The following is a 20,531-nucleotide window of genomic DNA, read 5'->3' as shown; positions in this document are numbered from 1 at the left end:
GGGCCGCCCATGGGGGGGAGCAAGTGGGGCAATTTGCGCTGGGCCCCACAGGGGCCCCCACGAGAATATAGTATTGTAATTTTTTTTATGAAAGGGGCCCCCGAAATTGCTTTGCCCCAGGCCCCCTGAATCCTCTGGGCGGCCCTGGCCTTGTGTAGCGAAGTGAAGACTCACTGTTGTGGCACCTCCTACTGGAAGTCTTGAGAATTAGCTTTTCAGCATCAGAGCGCCTCCTGGTGGCCAGTGTCTTGCCTGCTTCAGGTCCCCTGTATCCCTCCTGCATCCCGGTGACCTCTATCTCAGGGTTCTGCCCACTGCAGTACTCCCACATGCTGGGTCTCCCCTCCCAGGCAAACCCCCAACCCTCTCACCTACCTTGCTTCAGTGGCTACTGCCAGTCAGCATCTAGCCCCCACTCACTGGGGCAGACTGCAGTTTGTAATGGCCACTCATCATTGGCAAGGGGTTAGGACCTGCTGCCTCTGCCTATTCCCAGGCTGCACCTCTGTAGCCCCAGCACTGTTGTAGGCCTTCAACAAGGCCTGCAGCCTGGGGGTTTACCAGGCTGGAACTCCCTAGCTTGCTTGCCCTATTCCCCAGCACTGCTCCAGTTCAGGTACCTTCCTCTCAGGCAGCTAGCCCTTCTCCCTCCAGGGCTGGAGAGAGACTCCCTGCCTCAAGCCCGCCCATGATTGTCTCCCTGGGGCAGCCCTTTCCCAGGGCTGTTTTAACCCTGTCAGGGTCGGAGGGGGATGACCACCCCGCTACACCTTGATACAGGGGTCAAGTAGGTGCTGGGGCTATGGGGAAGTGGCCCAGGGAAAGCAGGTAGCGGCAGAGGGGAAGGAGAGGCAGTGAGCGGCTACCAGCTATAGGGTCCCTGGGTTGGGGCCCAGAGTAGCGGGTGGGCCTTCCCCCCGCTCTTTGCCCCACTGGCTGCCAAGAGAAGTGGCCAGCCAAAGGACTGCAGTTTGCCCCTGAGTGAGGGGCTGGACCGGGGCTGCAGTTCACCAGTGCGGTGAGAAGCCGGGCGAAGGACTGCCGGTTCCCCCGGAACGGGGGAGACAATGGAGTTGGGGCACAGCTGGAGGGCCATGCCCTGAAGAGGACACCGTGGTCCGGGAGTGATGCGGTCCCCACAGACAGTGGAGATGGTGTTGAAGTAGTGACGGAGAGTGAGACACCACAAGAGGAGGGCACCCTGCTGATAGAGCTAATTCCCGGAGCAACCAGTAGGAGGCATAGCTCTTAAGCATTCTTTGGGCTTAGAGTAGAAACCTTTGAGGAGTCTGGGCGCTCCTTCTGTATGTGGCTCTCCTCTGAATCATGCACTCTCTCACACTGACCTCTGCAAGTGCTGCAAGAGGGAGGAGAAGGACCATCCCCATTGCTCACAGCAGGGTATGTGAGAGGCAGGAACAGAGTCACCCTGAGCTGCTGGATTCTTTAGCTCCTTCCTCTCCTTTCCCCTCCTGTGAGAATGGCTTCAGGTTTGCCGAGGGGAGGGAGAAAGCTTTCTGTAGAAGCTCTAATTGGTTACTCTACCCCAGGAGGTGGGCAAGTGGGGCAAGTAGCCAACAAGAGGCGATTTTCCCCCAAGTAGCACTCAAATTCACTAGTAGGCTGGACCTTATTATGTTGCGGCGAGGCTGGCTCCAGCCACAGCCAAAATCCTGTCACTTGCAAAAAAAAAAGATCATGAAAGTTGGCAACATTGGCCCCTTCAAGATTTAATGACCCTCTGTTGTTAACTCTGTGCCACCATTCGTTGGAGGTAAAAGAATAACAGAGAAGGCAGCAAACTCCTCATTCAAAATGGAGTCTGCAGACTGACACAGATACACATAAAGAGCCCCCCCAATGTCAAACAGAATTCAGAAGTTGTACATAGATTCCCCAAATTATTGCTGTAAAGGAGACTGAACAGCCAATGCCCATGGCCCTGTCAAAATAAAATTTGCCTTCAAAGGCAAACCCAATGCTTAAAAGATCCTTAAAAGAGGCTGACTATATTACCTTTTGCAAACAGATCTATTCTGATGCAGAACCTCAGCAGTTCAGCTGCATGGTTAAATGACTTGAGAGAAGACTGTATCAGATCATTCACAGAGAGTCACCTTTGGGATAAGAAAGGTAAGAGATTAAGCACTATTCACCCAGACTCTTTTGGGAGTACTATTCTGAGCAGGGAAATCCAAGAAGAAAGGGCCTACAACTCTTCAGGCTGTAAGCTCATACGCAATGATTTCCTTGACTGTTTGGGAAACAGATTGTAGGCTATAAAAGGAATGATGGGCCCATCCTTTGTAGTATGGGATTCTGAACCCTGTTTTTGAAACTTACCTTAGGTCAAAAAATTTCAAATGTGGGTGCCTAAAGTTAGGTTCTCACATCCATACCCTTAAAGCTATTTAAGCACCTAACTCTCATTGGTCTCAATGGGAATTAGGCACCTAAATGCCTTTGAGGAGCTAGGCCCTAAATCCATATTTCGGTACCTATCTATGGCTCTCATTACCAAAGTATCTAAGCATTTCACAGTCTCTACTGAAGGGAAGTGGTATTGTGTTCATGGTACAGATAGAGAATTCACACACACACAGAGACTAAGTCCACAGAGAGAGACTAAGTCCAAGATCATACAGGAAGTCTGTAGCAGAGTCCAAGGTTAACACCCTAACTACTGGACCATCCTTCCTCTCAGGGGCTTCTCCCCTAAATGTGGCATGACTTTCAAATGTACTAACTTTAGGCACCCATCTATTACCGCATTTCTATATATACACGTGATACTGTCACACATGTGATCAACTGCAGCAACTAGGCAGGAGACAGTGCAGAGGGGCCTCCTGAGAGACACACATACTTAGTGAGCCTGGCTTGGAAACCTGCAAGCTTCTATTTGCTAAAATAGAGACTAGACTGGAGAGGGCACCTAGGCACTAGGCATGAAGAGCCCTGATTCTTGACTGGACTCCCCCATGGACTCAAACAACCACCACTATTTTTCACCTTGAACTGTCACTGTTTAAATCTTTGTACCATGGTATTTGCAATCTTTCCCTTTCCTGCCAGCCCTAGTAAAATACCCTTTCCCTTAGCCCAGTATCTGAGTGGTTATGGGATCGGGCACAGAAGGTGAGGAGTGCAGAAAGTCTCTCCTTTGGCAGCAAGTCCCTCCGTCCGAGAGGGACTGAGGGACCTGCCGCTGAATTGCCGCCGGTTGTCAGCAAGGGAGAGGGGTAGCACGTCCGGCTCTTCGGCGGAAATTCGGCGGTGGGTCCCTCAATCCCTCTCAGGGGGAAGGACCTGCCGCTGTTCTTCGGCGGAAGTTCAGTGGTAGGTCCTTCTCTCTGAAAGGGATTGAGGGATCCACCGCCGAATTTCCGCCGAAGAGCGGCAGTAATTCAGCGGCAGGTCCTTCCCTCCCAGAGGAACATGCCACCAAAGAGCCGGACGTGCCGCTCCTGTCCCTTGCCTCGGGCGCAAAAATCCCTAGTTATGGCTCTGCCCCCATAGCAGCTCCCCTGGCATCCTGTCATCTCTGTGTAGTGGAACTGCATAGTTCTCCTGATAAGGGAGTTTCAGTATTTGCAGAGACACTGTATACAAATAAAGTAATTCCAGTAAACCCAAATTTAAATAATTGAGGTTACTCTGAATTTACACAGGTGTAAATGAGAGTAGAATTTAGCCCTTAAAACATTCTCTGATATTTCACAGTTATCACGATGATGAGCATCGTGTAAGAACATAGGCAAAAAGGAAGAGATCTAAAACTGGAATACCAATCTTCCGATACAGTAAAAGCCTTTACAGTTCAGAGCTTTACATTCACCTCTAATTCTTACCTTGCTTTTTTCAAAATATAGTAGGTTTGAAAAAGTTGAGTTTCACAACTAACCTTGGATGAGCTAATCTTTGACCAGAGTATCCACAGTAGGCAGCCACGTTTCCAATAACTACTGCTGTCAATGTTCTTCATCTCAGTCAACTCACTGGAATCTCACACTTATACTTTTAATTTCTGAAAATCTGCAACTGAGTGGTTTATAATGGTTACCTGTCAATAATAAATTTTCAGAACTCAAAAGTATAAGTGTGAGACTCATCTACTTCTCCTCTCTGTGTTAGCTTATTTTACATTGCTTAGCTTGTTCTCATAGGGATATTTGAACTTTGCCACATATATACCACCATAAGTAACTATGGAGTCAGGTTGATTAGCAGTAGGGAGGAAAAAAAATCTTTCAAACTTTTGATTAATACAAGCACTATTTAAACAATTTGATCATTACTTCTTACTTTACTTGAATAAACAGATACAACTCTGCTCTCTAGAGCAGCACATCACCAAAATACAATATCATTTCCTGAAATCATATGGGGTATTGTGTGAAATAATGACTTTGGATCAGTAATTATTATGGTCCAAATCCCAAGAAGAACTGATTATTTGAATTCTATTAACTTCAATGGGGAGTTGCAGCAGTTCAGTAGATGCTATACACTTATTAGGATTTGGTCTGATATTAATACTCATGGTGAGAAACTGGTCAGACTAGATGATCATAATAATCCTTTCTGATTTCAAAAATCTGTGAAAGTACTCACATGGACAGTTCCATTCACTTTGGTGAGACTAAATGTATGAGGAATTGTTCATTAACAGGAGTGAAAAGCTCACAATCTGGCCCATAAGAAGACAGACGAGGGACTGGGATATCTGGACTTCATCATTTACAGATGTTTCAGTCTCTTTTCTGGAAAACAATTGCTGCACATTTTATGGTTGCAGAAATATTTTCTTTTGTCTGAATTTCCTATAATTGTTGCCAAATGAAAATTCTACCACTTTTGTACTGATGCTTATTTTGAAAGGTATTTTCCCATTTATTTATGCATACCTACAAGTGGTCTTCATTTGTGATTTTGATTGGTTTCCACTTACATAAACCCTTTAATGATTTTCCATGATTATTTGTAACTGAGTTGGCATACGGCCAGATAATGAAAATATTAATCAGTTCCATGTCTAGAAATTTCTTGCAAATGTATGTTTAGGGTTTTTATTTTGAAAAAAATATATAGGTAGGGTGACCAGATGTCCTGATAAAATCAGAACTGTCCCGATATTTAACCCTTTGTCCCATGTCCTGATCAATGTACGATCGGGACACCACTTGTCCTGATAGTCAGGTAAGGAGGCAAGTGGGAGGGAGGTAATGACCTCATAAGTGCTCCAGGGCTGGAGCATCCATGGGGAAAAATTGCAGCCAAGCTCCTCACTTCCTTCTCCCCGCAGCCTCCAGTGCTTCCCACTGCCTAACAGCTGTTTGGCGGCGCTTAGCGCTTTCCAGGAGGGAGGTGGGGAGGAGCGGGTATGCAGCACACTCAGGGGAGGAGGTGGAGAAGAAGCGGGGCAGGGGCAGGGATTTGGGGAAAGGGGGTGGACTGGGGGCGGGGTGAGGGTGGTGCAGGAGCAGGAAGAGGCGGGGGTGGGTGAGTACCCACCCAGCAGAGGGGAAGTCAACGCTGGGGGGGGGGTGAAGAGGCGAGCAGTGGGTGGGGGACTGAGGAGGGACGCAGCAAGCCAGTGGCAGGCTGGGGGATGAGGCAGGGCGCAGTGGGGGGGCTGAGTGGGCAGGTGGCAGGACCAGGGGCAGAGTGGGGGAGGAGCCTGGGAGGAGCGGGGGTGGACTGTGGGCAGGGCTGATGGCACCCCACTGTGTCCTAATATTTTAGTGTGGTGATCTGGTCACCCTATATATAGGGTGTGCAAACCCTCACATTCAGCATCATGTGACATGAGAGTCAAGGATGAAGATATTATCTAAAGATGTTAAAAAATTCTACACCTTCTAAAGTACCCAAACACTGGAAATAAGTCAGGAAATGAACTGTTAAAGGATCAAGCTAGCTCCTTGCTGCCATGTATCTTGATTAGCCCATGGGACTCAGGGCAGGTCGCCACTTAAAAAGCTGCAATAACACTTTAGTGAAGATGCTTCTAGGCGAACAGGACAGGAGAGCTTCTCCCATCAGTGTAGTTAAGCCACTTTCCTTTTCAGACCGCTGAGCAACATCATTTTCCTGAAGTGTGTAGTGTAGACCAGCCCTCAGTGTTATTCAAAGGAAAGCATCCTGCAGAACAGATTGCAGTCTTGCCAACTCACCAGTTCATCAAATGTCTCGTAATTTTCTGAAAGCCTCAGCAGCTGGAATCAAGAGTTTGCAGGTGAAGCTCAGCATTAATTAATAATAAAAATTAAATAATAAAATTTAGCCCTTGTGGTGGCAGAGAAAAGGTTGAAAATGCAAGGTGAGTGTACCTGTGTATTTCTCCTTTTAATCTCACAATTTTTAAACCAGGCTTTTCATTTTGGAGCCTGAATAGTGATTTTTAAGCACTTTGAGGTTCCCAATACTGCAGGTGGAAGCTGAAAACTGCAAGACTGACTCTCCTGGACTAAATCCGCCCCTGTATCCAACTTTCCAGCCGTCTGTCTCTCCATTCCCGCCAGCTACTTTGTTGCATTAGTATTTTGTACCCCCCCAGTGTGGATAAGTGTCTGTCTGTCCCATTTCGAACGTGCCCAGCTCGCCGGGGCAGCTTCCCCCTGGGCCCCGCCAGGAGCGCTCGCGGCTCCCCCCTGCAGCGCGCCCGTCCCGCCCTCCCGGCCCGGAGGCGGGTCCCACTGCCCCGCTCCGCCCCGCTCGCTGCGCCGTATAAACGCGCCGCTCGTCGAGCCTCAGTGCCGTGCGGGGGAGATCCCGGGCCTTCCCGCAGCCGCCGCGGCCATGGTGCTGAAGCCGGTGATCGGGAAGCTGGTCAGCAAGAGGGTGGTGCTGGCCAGCGCCTCCCCCCGCCGGCAGGAGATCCTCACCAACGTGGTGAGTCCGGGGCAGCGCCGCCTGGGCCCCCTGCCGTTAGTGGGCCATAGTGGGGTGAGGGCACTCGGCGTATGGCTACATTGCAGAGTCTGCCCTGCACTTCGACACCGGTGCTGGCGCTGGGCAGGGGCTGCACCCCGTGAGGTGGGAGGGTGCTGGAGCTCCAGCCTGGAAGTCTCCACAGCAATTGACGAGCCCCAGTCAGCCGGCACCACCCACCGGCCGGTCCCTGTTGTCTAATTGCGGTGGAGACATACACTTTCCAATGCGCTTGCAAGGATGCCCAGCCCTGCTTGGCCATAGCTCCCACATGCTCCCTGGAAATGCCCCTGCAGCAGCTGGGCTCCTCTGTGGCAAACAGGAGAGTGGTTTAACAGTCTGCCTAGTGGCCATTATGCCCCTCTTCCCTGTTGTTGCCGTCTTGACATTTTTAAAGTTGGAAGACCTGTGTTTCTGGGTTTATATGTGACCAGAAGAACAATATTTTTTAAATAAATGGCACTTGAGTAGAGTCTTGGGGCAGGAGGCAGGTTATGCAACTGGGAAGTAGCCTGCTGGTGTGGCTGGGGCAAGGAAGCTGAACAAAATGAAGTTCTTAGGAACATACCATTGGGTGATGCCAATTCCCACAGATAAGACGTGAAACTTGTTCGGTCAGCCTATCGGGTGGTCTCAATACATGCAACAAAGAGCAGAGGAAGAGGGCTGTTTGGGGTAGGGAATGCAGCTAAAATAGTAATGTTTTATCTTGTTACTGTTGTAAGCTGTCTGTGAAAAGGGTGCCTAAGAATACAATACACTGTGCCAGATTCTCAGCTGGTGTTAAGTGGTGAATTTACAGTTTATATCAGTAGAAGATGTGGCCCTGTGTATTGGTTTTGCATTACTGCCTTCCAGGAATTTTTGGGAAAACCCCATCAAGTGTTAATGTCAGTCATACAGTGTTATAGTATCCATGAGACTTATTTTTTTTTATTTTTACACTTCATCTAAAGAATTGTGTTGCACACATTTTGATCAATACTTCATATTAACAGTGATGGGTAGAAGTAAAAACAGACAAACAATGCTAGCGTTTTATTTGCAGGGGGAGGAAGTGAGTTGAGGTTGTTTGCACTAGATCACATCACATAATCCCCAAAAACCTTTTGATTTATGCTTTTTCTCAGCCACACTTTCTTCCCCCCACCCCTTCAAACATACCATAGATTGTGTCTCGGCGTGAAATCCTGTTTTCATTGAAGTCACTGGTGAAACAAGATTCAACCTGTAGTTTGGAGGCAGGAATTAGGGGGAAAAAATCCAGAAAGCTAAACAGGTTGCAGTGACAAAACTAATATGTGTATTTCTGGCTACATGTGAATGTTTACATTTAAGCATAAATTTGATAGTTGTGTTTCGGTTAAATGTTGTGTAGCAAAACTCATACTTACAGAGATTTATCCACAGTGCAGCACAAGTAAATGCCAAGATTATATCTACTGAAGACTTCACGGCACAGATCTAATTTACATGGGAAGCACACAGATACTACAATGATGGGTGTTATAGCAAACACAAAAGAAGAGAGATGTCATGCATTTGTGGTTAGGTTGTTACATGCATAGCTGACAAGAGTAAAATGATTATAAGTACTCCAAGTGTAAAACTTTTGTTTGTCATGGATAGATTTTCTTGCCTTTATCTTGAGATGTTTACATATTGAGAGTAAATTCAAAACAATTCAATACAACAGGGTTTTTGCTTCTCAGATGAAACGCACACAATCAGAATTTAGGTTATTTGTTTTTTTTTTAATTTTGATTGTATACTGCTGATGAGTGAAGTTTGCAGTGTTTGCCCTAGATTGTTATGTTTGCAATAGATTTGTAGTTCTAGAGTTTGTTTATATGTTGTTACCAATATCTATCCTTTTCTTTCTCTCTTGAAGACAATTGACATTTTATAGTAGGTTAATTTTTAAAAATAAATAACTAGATAATTTTCACTGATATTTCTCAGATTAGCTTCCACTCTATTCTAATTTACTATTTACACGATTAAATATAATTTGCACTGTAGAGGAAATGAGACGTAAAAATTTAGAATAAAAAAAAAGCAAAATCCACTTAATCTGTTTCTTTTATGGGTTCCTTCCAAAAGACTTGATGATGCTCACTGCATTGCCTTTCCTTTGTATATTATAGGGTCTCCGATTTGAGGTGGTTCCATCCTGGTTTAAAGAGACCCTTGAGAAGTCATCTTTTGCAGCCCCTTACGAGTATGCCATAGAAACAGCAAAGCAGAAGGCACTTGAAGTGGCAAATAGAATGCATCTAGTGAGTCTGTCAGCTATTTCAATAGTCAAATCTTTGTGTGGTATGTTTGTGTGGTATGTGTTGTTCTCACTATTTATTACTGTTATGTGCACTTGTAAAGGTAGTAAGTATACAGGTGCATTTGCATCCTTTAAGCAAACAGACCCATTTTCCCCATGTCACTATTGTGGCAACTACCTGTTGAAATGGGCTAGACTTGCTAAAAGGAACTCCAATGTCTTCAGTTTGTGAAAGGCCAAAACCGCAATTACAGACAGCTGTGACAGCAGGCAGAAGCTTTAAATTGAGGTATAATTGCCAAGTCCTGCCAACAGCCAACTATACAAATTGAGACCGAGATAGTTAGACTTCGTCCAGGATTTCCAGGCACTTGGTGAGCAGAGATGCAATTCTATTTAGGTCCTATGAGGAGATACAGAACTGACCGTCATTGGCATGCCGATGATACTGTAACCCATCATGCCTTGCAGTCTCTGAGTGGCTTCAGGTATTGCTTGAATAAGAAGTGTGACTGGAGTGAGCAGTGTGAGCCTTCATAAATTAAGCAAAAAAACAGCTGCCCAGCACGCAGCCCTCTGACCTCATTCTGAAAACAATGAACTAAAGCAATTTGGTCTGCCTCTCCACTAGTCCCATATTCAAGCCAATAGGGCCTTGTGAGTAATGTTGTCGAAATCCAGTAATAGATTTATCAGCATAATATTAGACTTCTGCCTCCTGCCCTAATATGCTCCACCACAGTAATTAAGGCTGGTTCTGTGCCACAACCAAGCCTGAAGCTCAACTGATTAGGTTAAAAAAAATCCTTATAGGCTGTCGTTTGCTACTGGTGTTGATCTGCAAATATTTCCTTAATGACCTTCCTCTGGAAGGGAGGAATAGAGACTAATCCTTTTCTGAGATCGATTCACATATACTGAATGTGCCCTACCAACACAGTTGCCAAATGACACTATCTGCCAGCGCAAATATTGAATTATCTCCTATGTAAATGATTACACAGATTCATATCTGTTTCTGTCACTTTCTTTTTCTGACTATGGTGTGATATTAGGGGAGTGGATTTCAAACCTTAACAAGAATATAGTGGACTTTAATTGTGGAATAGTATTAAAAATTTTCCTGCTACTTCTTATTTTTCTTAGTCCATCCAGACAGATTTTGAGCACTTCCTATGTACAGGATTTAGTTAAGTAGCATATGGATGTAGGTGTACCATTTAAAACTAATCAGTATGTTAGTGCTTTCACTTTCTATTATGAGATCAAATCTTGCACTGTTTCCCAGTAGAGTTCCTACTCTCATTTGCTGTATTAACTTTTACTTAATATATTAAGACTAGAGCCTTCTCTATTTATGAAAATAAGCTGCCATAAGAAGCAGTAAGTTTCTGTCAACAGTTGCTTCCATCATGAACAATAAATAAATGTAAGTCTTAGCCATATTACATCGTAAAATAATAAACTGTAGGGTTAGTGTCTGAAATCATCCAAATGAAATGTAGGCAAGCAAAAAATCCTGGACAACAAGAACAGTTTGCAGTTTGAGAGCAGGGAGAGGGAAGAAGGAAAGGGCTGAGAGAATTCTATAAAACCAAACCTTAGAACTCCTTTTAATGGCTGGATACTTTTAAATTCAGGTGGTTTAGGGGTATGCAAGTACACTTAAGGACATCTATAACAATGGCATTGTGGTACTCATGTTTAATGTGTTTCAATGATTTCTGTATCCAATACACTTGGCTTATTACAAAAAAAGGTTGTTTTGTAACTGGCAGCCTTGAAACTCAACCTATGCTTGGAGAGTTGAGTTGGGATCTAATCTTTCCTGAGTGCACTTCATCATCAATACAAGTTCTGCAGGCAAAATCATACCCTCAGTTATTTCTGCCCACAGTCCTTGCTGTCCCTGGTTTTTCACAGATGTAACTGAATTCTGTTAAGGATTCTTAGACTTCAGCTACCTCCTAGATATATTTAGATCAATACCTTTCAAGTGGTAAAGCTACAGTGTCTTGAGTTGGATATTCTGGGGTTTTTTGTTGATTGTTTTTTCCTTTTTTTTTTTTGTCTCCTCATCTTTCCAGAAACACCTTAGAACTCCAGATATTGTTATAGGAGCAGACACTATTGTGGTAAGAATATTTGTGTATTTTAGCAGTAGTTTGAATCATGTCTGACCAGTGCCTAAAACTCTCTTGTTGGGGTCTAACTTCATAGAAATTTAAAGATGGAAAAGGCCTGACTACTCATCTAGTCCATCCTCCTGTCAATCCAGAATTCTCCCTATGGTATATTTTCTAGTACTTAGCCTGGTTTGAAATGTCTAAAATGACAGGGTTTCCACCACTACCTTTTTTTTTTTTTTTTTTTTTTAGACCTACTCCATATTCCATAATCAGTATCGGGCTTTCTACTATGTTGGAAGAGGCACTCAGTTATTTGACAGCTGTGAGCATCAGGAAATGTGCATTGCCTAAGCAATGCCATTTAAGACATTTTTAACAGCCAACACAAATGGTACTCTTACTGGTAGTCTCAGCAAAGAGGGTAAAGAGAGAATTATGATAGACACTGAATTAGCCACTCACCTCTGCAGATTCTTCTGGCAGTCACAGGGTGGAGGGGAAGCTTGCACTGATAGTATGTGCTCATGTCTCCAAGGTTCTTATCTAGTGCTTTTTATCCATAGGTCTCAAAAAGCTTTACAGAGGAGATCAGTATCATTATATGATACTTAACATTATACTTTTCAGTAGACTGATGTTGCTGGCAGGGCTGGCTGAAATCTCGGTTTGAAAAGTCTGTGTGACTGATCTCAATTTCAGCATATTAGAGATACACTGCGGAGTATTTTTCTTTCTATTTCAGAGTGTCGGAAAACAGATTCTGGAGAAACCGGTTGATAAACAAGATGCATATAAGATGCTGTCAAGGTTTGTAGTTTTAAATAAGATTAGATGAGTTAATCAGGCAATTCTATAATCAGGCAGTGTTTTCTGAAGCAACTGGCACTGCAAAATTCTATAACATTCATGCACAGAGATGCATAAAAGATAACAATATATATGCTTGGTGGGGCTAGGACCATCTTTTTGTTCTGTGTTTGTACAGTGTGTAGCATAGTGGGGACTTGATCCATAACTGGGACTCCTAGGCAGTATAATAATACAAGATAATAAATAAAATATTATTACAAGTTACTAATCTGTACAAGGGATGTGAAATATGGTGTGCTTAGAATCCATCGCTTTGAATTTCCTGACTTGTGTCCTTCTAGAGTCTCAATAACAATGTTGCATTAGTATCATTAGGATAAGTTCTTTTTTATTTGCATTGCAATTGTTTTATTATTGACTTCCTTAATAATAAAGTTCTTTAACAGTACAAGCATTTGGTATTGGTCCTTTGCCTCTCCTCAGGTGTGGTTTGCATGATGTGTGTACTAGGAGAAAACTAATCAGGAATTCCTTTATTTGGAGCCACATTGTGCTCTCCTTTACAGTAGCAAAAAAATTTTTTGATGGAAGTACACTGAATTTACATTGGTGTAACCAAGAGCAAAATTTTTGCCTTTTTTTTTTTTTTTTTACTGTCCTATCTTATTCCCCTGTCATACATTGAGGTCCTTAAGTCATCTCAGGCTTCTATTTCTCTCCTTTGAATGTAGTTCAACCATTTGAGCTTAATGATGCCCTCTTCCCCATGTTTCAGACTCATTCTGTTGCTTACCATATGTGAGCTATTTCATTAATGCAATTATTTCTTTCTGCAGCTCATCACTTTTAATAAGCACCAATTACACAATACTGTAGCCTGTTACCAGGCTAGCACACTTGAATTGATTGTCACTCCATCTCTTAAAGCTCTAATGCTGTTAGGCTGTTATCCTGTCCTGAGGCCTGAAGGAGAAATCAGATTGTATCTCAGTCTGAAGAAACCATGTTTGCCTTCCAGAGGCAACTCAGTTACCTACCTTTTTTCCCCTTAAAGGTTTGCAGTTCCTAGATCATGGCAATAAACATTTAAGTAACCGTAAAAAAAAAAAAAAGTCATCAAAGTGAATGTGTTTGTGCCAGTTTTGTGAGAAGTAAGCTTTTAGTGTAAGACAAATATCCAAGATGATAAGTACATAGTAAAAATTCATAAACTAAGAAATACTTGCCTACAGTAGTCATGTGTGGGAGGAGTGCAGCTCTGGGTTATTCAGGTGGGACTAGTAAGTAGGAGGTTACACGGTCACATTTTCTCAAGGCTGCCATTCTACCATTTTTAGAATAAAATGGTGTCTTTGTTAAAGAATGATATGTGAAAAGTCTGCTGATCATACTTCTATTGTGTAGCAAACTGCCAGTGACATGACTTATTGAATATGAGCTGATGAAAGAGACAGACTAATTTAGGAAAAATTCACTGGACGGAACACATGGCATATGGCTTTCTGGGAACTTTGCTTTGTGGCTCTAATTTAGATTTTGTGCTGTTGAATTAGGTTTCTCCATTTGATGGAGACATAAAAAGTAATGGTTGTTCAGAGCAAGTGAGTAAGGGCAGAATGTGATATTATCAGGAGACCAAACATATCCCACCAAACTCATGAAAGACTGGAAAGGGTCTTCTGATTTAGTACATAATTTTGCTTGAAATTATACCATGTTTGGTGGCTCCCAGAAAATAGTCACTTTTGCACTAAACTTACAAAGATGTTAGTTTATATTAATTCTGATCCACAATCTTGTGAGCTACATTACTAAAAAAAAAAGTCATCCCAAAACTTTTAAAACAAGCATGGATATGCAATATATTTGAAATCTTTGTTTTTTTTTCTTCAGGATAATCCCTGTTGGGGTCATTTTGCATCCGGTGCTAGCAGTGTAAATTCTTGTCTCTTATCTGTGTGTTAATTATCATAATCAGCTACACAAACTTTCAAGGGGCCAGAATGGACGATTTATATTGAGTAGTTTCATGCTTCACAAGTAGTTTACTTCAATGGGACTAACTAGGGTGGGAGGTACTATCTGATATGAGTTAAGGGTATCACAATTCAGCGTTAGGATACTATTTCATAATCAGACTGCCTAAGAAGTTAAGCTGTCTTGCCTCAGTTTACATTGGTTCTGCTTACACATCTATGAACTGTACAATTTTCGCGCTCTCTCTCACTTTTTAAAAAAAAAATGTTCAATGTTCCGTGCAAAGAGGGTAGTTAACTACTCAGGAAAGTAAAGTCCTTTTCATGACAAAATAAACAATATCAGTTCAAGCTTTCTGCACTTCCCTGCTGATATTTCTGAGCCATTCTTTGAAAGCATCATCCCTAGGCAGGTGCAAGGGACAGTTCATTCTCCTTGTTCCTTTGCAGCCTGATTCTGCCACTCTCAGTAGAGCTGAGTGGTACTTTGCTCCATCAATAGCCCGGTTGAAATGAATGGGAATACTGGTGTAGCAAGGTACCAGTATTCCCATTCAGCATGAGGAAAGGTTGTATAACCTAGCCCTTCATGGATTTTCTTTTTGCTGAAGCTGTCTATCAGAATGCCATTTATGATGGTGATGATCTTGTTTTGCCCATGAGATTGACACTTCTCCTCTGGTATAGTAAAATAATAAAACAAAACAAAAATCCTAATTTTACCTCAGTATAAATGAACATATTTTAGGCCACTGAACAGCCAGCAGGTGTTAATGTTTTGGGGACACTAAGCATTGAAAGATTCCAATTACTGTACCAATCCTTCTGCACCATTTTGTGTTTTAGCTCTTCACCTTTGTGAAAGAAAAAACAAAACCCAATGTCCTGTGTGTAAGGATATGAACCAGAGCTGGTATTTTTCTGTGGTGTCCGTTGGCTTATTTGTGGAACACTCTGTAAACCTGTGAAATAGTAATGCAGTGATGCATTAGTGAAGAACGTACTTCATAAAACTCATAGTGATTCTTCATTTTTCCCTCATAGGTTGAGTGGGAAGGAGCACAGTGTCTTTACGGGAGTGGCCATTGTTCACTGTAGCAGTAAAGGTAATTGCAGAGAAGTGTGCAGATACCTATGTGGTAAAGTCGTATGTTCTTACAGACATATGTTATCGAATTCTACTCTAATTGTGAAGATGGAACCCTTTCATACAACATCTGATTCTGCCACCCTTTCCCATACTGAGGAGTGGATTATCTGTAATTAAATAAAATGAGCAAACAGTCCTACAAACAAAACACTATGCTGCACATAAAGGATGATGAGAGAATGGATGCCAGATGTTAGTTGGATCACATAATGCATTACTGAAGGGCACTCAGATATTATGGTGTTGAGTGGTATAAGAGCCTATTAAGAATAGAATAGGCACTTAATTGAACTCAGCAGGGCTACTGAAAGAGCCTGATCCAGTACCCACTGAAATCAGTGAGAGTATCTCCCCGCTCACTTCAGCGGACGTTGGATCAGGCCCAGAGTAAACATGAGAGGTGGCAGAATCTGATCCATAGTCCTTTTTCTTGCTGGGCTTTATTCTGGTGAGAATGAAGGGACTGTTGTTCAAGTATGGTGAAGATTATCACATGTATGGGTCCTACTTAGTTTCTTAATATCTAGGTTGTAAAGAGAATGGATTTCTAGAAAATTACTTTTCATTATTAGTAGCAGTTCTAAAAAATCCTGTTGGGTGGTAAGTGAAATAATGGTTTGTACATTACCTTTTAACTGCAGTCCTGGGTTTGAGATTGACCTGCACCATATTTTGTTTCATAAATAATTCATTCAGATTAGTGGATTTCTGATCAGTAAGAGATTTTTCCATCAAATTATGACGACTAACAGGGTCTCATTGTTTCCTTGTACTCTCCCATTGGTCTGTCTATATCCATCTGTTGTCTTGTATCTTATACTTAGATTGTAAGGTTGCAGGAACGGTCTTTGTTCTATGTCTGTACAGCACCTAGCACAATAGCATCCTGGTTCATGACGAGGACTCCTAGGCAGTATAACAGCAATAATAAATATTATAGTAAATATTATAGTATTACCATCATTCCAGACATGGGGTAAAATCCTGGCACCCTTGAACTTGATGGCAAAGCTCCCATTGAGTTCAGTCAAGCCAGGATTTCACTCAGGAAACTCCCAGAAGTATCAGTTTTCTGAAATTTGTCCAAACCTCTTGCCCCTCTTTCTCTGTTTGCAATTGCCATACAATTCCCTGAAAAGCTTTTTTCAGAATAAATGCTTTTACCTTTAAAAAATAAACCAGTTGTATCAGCAGCCCAGTGCCCATATTAAAAAAAAATGCAGTGGTGGGAGAAACTACTGTAAAAAAAGTTGTCAAGTGGTTTTCAAAGGGTTTAGATAAACAGTAATTTAAAATATATATATTCAGATTAGTGGAAAATGACTATGGATCAGATTCTGCCACCTCTCATGTTTACTCTGGGCCTGATCCAACGTCTGCTGAAGTGAGCAGGGAGATACTCTCACTGATTTCAGTGGGTACTGGATCAGGCTCTTTCAGTAGCCTTGCTGAGTTCAATTAAGTGCCTATTCTATTCTTAATAGGCTCTTATACCACTCAACACCATAATATCTGAGTGCCCTTCAGTAATGCATTATGTGATCCAACTAACATCTGGCATCCATTCTCTCATCATTCTTTATGTGCAGCATAGTGTTTTGTTTGTAGGACTGTATGTGTGTGTGTGTGTATGTATGTATGTATGTGTGTATATATATATATATATATATATATATATATATATATATATATACTCTTACTTTCTTCTTCTCTTTTTTTTGCTTAAAAAAAAAGAAGAGCCTATATATAATATATATATATAATTAGTGATCCAGTACTATTGACAGTATGACAGCAGATTCCATTTTGTTTGAGTATATGCACTTAAGCTAAAGCAGAATTTGATGAATAAAAATATTCCCCAGAATATTGCAATCAGAGAGAAGCTTGTGGAGCACACCATTTATCAGTTAGCAGCCCATTAAAAAGCCTGTTACCAAGCATCTTACTGAATGACCATACTGTCATCCTGAAAGGACATTGTCAATTTATGTTCAATAACTTATGCATAATTGTTTTTACTCACTGTTTGTAACCATTTATGAAATCATTAAGTTGCTTTATGAGAAATGTTAATGTTTTCCATCACTCACGCTGTAGTATTTGGATAAAACTCTTATCTCTGATCCATACTGCAGTTCTCTGGCGTATTCTGCCAAGAAACTTCCACTTCTGTCAGAATATTAACTAGGGATCTGCAGTGCAGATAAGAGGAGAATATTGCTCTTAGTTTGGTAGGGAACAAGGATGGAAACTTAATGCTCTATCATTAATTAGGGCATCGTTTGTTACCAGTATATGTATGTGGGGCAGTATGCTTCAAATCCCTTAGCGCAACCCACATGGGCTCTAATTCCAGCACTCAAAGGCATTTTTCCATGCAGCAAAATCCGCCCCTAGTGCTGCACAACTCTGCATTGCAGGTTGCTCACAACCAGCTTCCAGCTAAAAAAACCAAAAGTGCTTGTGTCAGCTTAAAAGGGGTATTACAACTCTGCACTACTCTTTACTGCTGCAGAGGAAATGATAGGATAAAAGGGATTGTTGGATGAAAGAGACTGCTGCTTGCAGCTATTGTATGTGCTTATATGCACTGCTGCAGTTTTATGCTGTGACACATTGCTAGGTATAATGGCATTCACAATGTTAGCGGAGTGACTACTACATTTCTTTTACTCTGTTTTTGATTGCATGTCCACTGAATCTGATTTTGAGCTAGGCAGATTTCTTGCCAGTGCAGGCAATCAACCAGTAGTCCTACAATGACAGAATTAATTCTGGGAGCATTCTATAAAGGAGGAATAAGATCCTCCTCTCCAAATTTTGTCCTACTATGATCTCTTTCTCCCGCTCCACCTGGGTAAGTAGTTACACGCTGTGACTCTGCAGAATTAGATAATGTGGGGTTTTACTCACTTTGGGTTTCTTGAATAGATATTCCACTGAACTTGGCAGTAAGCCCTTTTGTTGCTTACTCCTGGGGGAATTCTGCACCAAACAAATAAAAAATTCTGCGCACAATATTTTAAAATTATGCATATTTTTTGTCAGAATAACACAATATAATCAAGCTGGTTTCAATTATTTTGCTAATTTATTTAAACTGCAATACAGTGGATGGAGAATGGGAATGGGGAGCATTGGAGGAAATCGCCAAGCCCCCTTTGTCTAATAGTAATGTAGCTGTATTGACCGTTTACTTCTAGTTATTAGTCATCAAATATATGCAGCCATATGCTCAGTGTTGCATCATAGGCAACTGAAGAGGAAGTGAGGGCTGGGGACTCAAACTCACAATTTATATTGGCTACTGACCATCTCCAGAGGTCAGTAGCAAACAGTTCATGGAGCACATTTTGATAGGAAACTTTTTCAGTCCAAACATTTAGACCAGTTCTAATCACTAAAGCACCACACTGTCCTTTACAATACGGCTCCTTTATACCACTCTGGCAATGTAAAGGAGCCTTAAAATGTTTACACCTGTTTTATACTCCTGGGGGAATTCCCTAAGAACAATGGGAACAATTCACTAAGCAGACAGGCTGCTGCATTCTGCTCTGCCTGAGGGAACAGAGCCTGCCCCATGCCTACCTCTTCAGAAACACCCCAAAGCCCTGCCCCTCCATGCCGAGCGTGCTGCAATAGCGAGCGAGAGGGACAGAGTGTCTCTCTCTTATGCACGACTGCCCAGCCCCCTTCCACCTCCCCAGTGGTGAAGTATGTGTCCACCAGCTGCTCTGGGTGCCCAAACCAATCTGCCTGCATTGCTGGGGTGTGCATGACCTCTCTTGCGACTTCCCTTTGCTTCCCCATCAGAAGTCCTTTTTCTGCAGGGAAGCAAAGAAATCTGCAAGGTCCATGAATTCTGCGCAAGCACAGTGACACAGAATCCCCCCCCAGGAGTAGCATATATCTATACAGGAATCTGGACCTTTCACTGACAAAGGCCATGAATGAGGGAGGCAAGGAAGTAGGTCAGATTTTTGAGCCCACTAACCTTAAAAGCATCTCTTTTAAATACAGTAAATCTCTTTTAAATCCTAAAATAGAATCAAAAGTCTGTCTGTCTATACATTTCTTGGATGAACAATGTCAGTTCAGAGTATTCAAAAGGTAAACCATTTATCAAGATTTATTTTATCCTTTAGTCTCATTACTTTCATGTTACAATTTTTTGTTTACAGTAGGATTTTTTATTGTAGATAATCGTCTGGAGACTGAAGTCACTGATTTCTATGAAGAGACAAAAGTTAAATTTGCTGAACTGTCTGAGGAGCTTTTATGGGAATATATTCACAGTGGAGAACCAATGTAAGTAGGTTCTAACTTGAGTATAGGCCTTAAGACATTGTTGACCTCAAATACGAAGCAAGCAGTATGCCGTGTCCTTGGGGGAAACTGGCCATGTGTATATGCAGTCATTGATGTGCTGCGTGAAGCAAAAAGGAAGTTAATGTTGCATTCACAACATTGACTAGCATTTGAATTCCCAGGGTGGAACTCTGAACCCAATCTTTTTAAAACTGCTAGCAGTCTTTTTTTTCCAATAGCTTCTTAATTTGAAAGCTCAGGCAATGGATGACCCAATGGAATTGTTCAGTATTCTGTTTCAGGCCCAATTTTAGTTTAATTATTGCCTGATCCAATGAAGATAATTGGAACCCATCTACTGACTTCAGTAAGCAATTAAACAGATTGTTAGTGTGAAAAGAATTAGGCCCTATATGTATATAGTATGGAAAGTTGGAAGAGCCTTAGCTTATCCTTACACTTACAGTGAACTGTATCCTGCATTCTGTGAGGCACTTTCAACTCCTCCTGAAGTCCACTGGTGTTTAGGACATGCAGCAGCTCACAGTAGTGAGGATCTAGAGCCAGTTATCATTGCATGTCCCAGGTACGAGTGTACTACCTACAGCAGAACTTCTACAAAGCGGAGAAAACACATTCTGTCTTGCATTTGTTATGTGTTAATCAGCACTAATAAATGTCCATGTTGAACTAACAGCTTAATCAAGATATCCAGAGAGCTGGAAGGAGTCTTTGCTTAGATTTATCTATGAGATGAGTCTTTAACAGCTACGACTTCTACCTGTAAACCAATAATGGGGCAGCGGCAGCTGAAGGGACTGTAATGTTAGAGCTTCTCATCTCTATGGAAAACTCTGCAAACACATAAAGAATCAGTACAGAAGTGGCTGCACTGCTTTCAGTGGAAGGCAGGTCTGGGATTAGCAGGGTTACTGTAGGGA

General features: G+C 42.3%; 1 protein-coding gene across 4 annotated transcripts in view; it reads left to right on the top strand.

Moving 5' to 3' along the window:
* The first annotated feature begins 2,045 nt into the window (after positions 1–2,045).
* Positions 2,046–20,531, top strand: part of ASMTL (acetylserotonin O-methyltransferase like) — a 57,641-nt gene continuing 39,155 nt past the window's right edge. For 2 of the 4 annotated variants that reach the window (XM_039527904.1, XM_039527900.1), the window contains exons 1-6: positions 6,741–6,894; positions 9,081–9,212; positions 11,299–11,346; positions 12,083–12,147; positions 15,171–15,232; positions 19,482–19,590. In XM_039527904.1, coding sequence (XP_039383838.1) covers positions 6,802–6,894; positions 9,081–9,212; positions 11,299–11,346; positions 12,083–12,147; positions 15,171–15,232; positions 19,482–19,590 — 509 coding nt within the window. In that variant the 5' untranslated portion in view covers positions 6,741–6,801. Of the gene's footprint in view, positions 2,134–6,740; positions 6,895–9,080; positions 9,213–11,298; positions 11,347–12,082; positions 12,148–15,170; positions 15,233–19,332; positions 19,393–19,481; positions 19,591–20,531 lie in introns of those variants that run through there. The other 2 variants (XM_039527914.1, XM_039527922.1) reach the window with 2 other exon arrangements.

The sequence above is a fragment of the Mauremys reevesii genome, linkage group 1 (assembly GCF_016161935.1).
Source record: "Mauremys reevesii isolate NIE-2019 linkage group 1, ASM1616193v1, whole genome shotgun sequence".
NCBI classification, from domain to species: Eukaryota; Metazoa; Chordata; order Testudines; family Geoemydidae; genus Mauremys; species Mauremys reevesii.
Note: the sequence above shows the minus strand (reverse complement) of the source record. Positions and strands in the feature narration are given on the sequence as shown.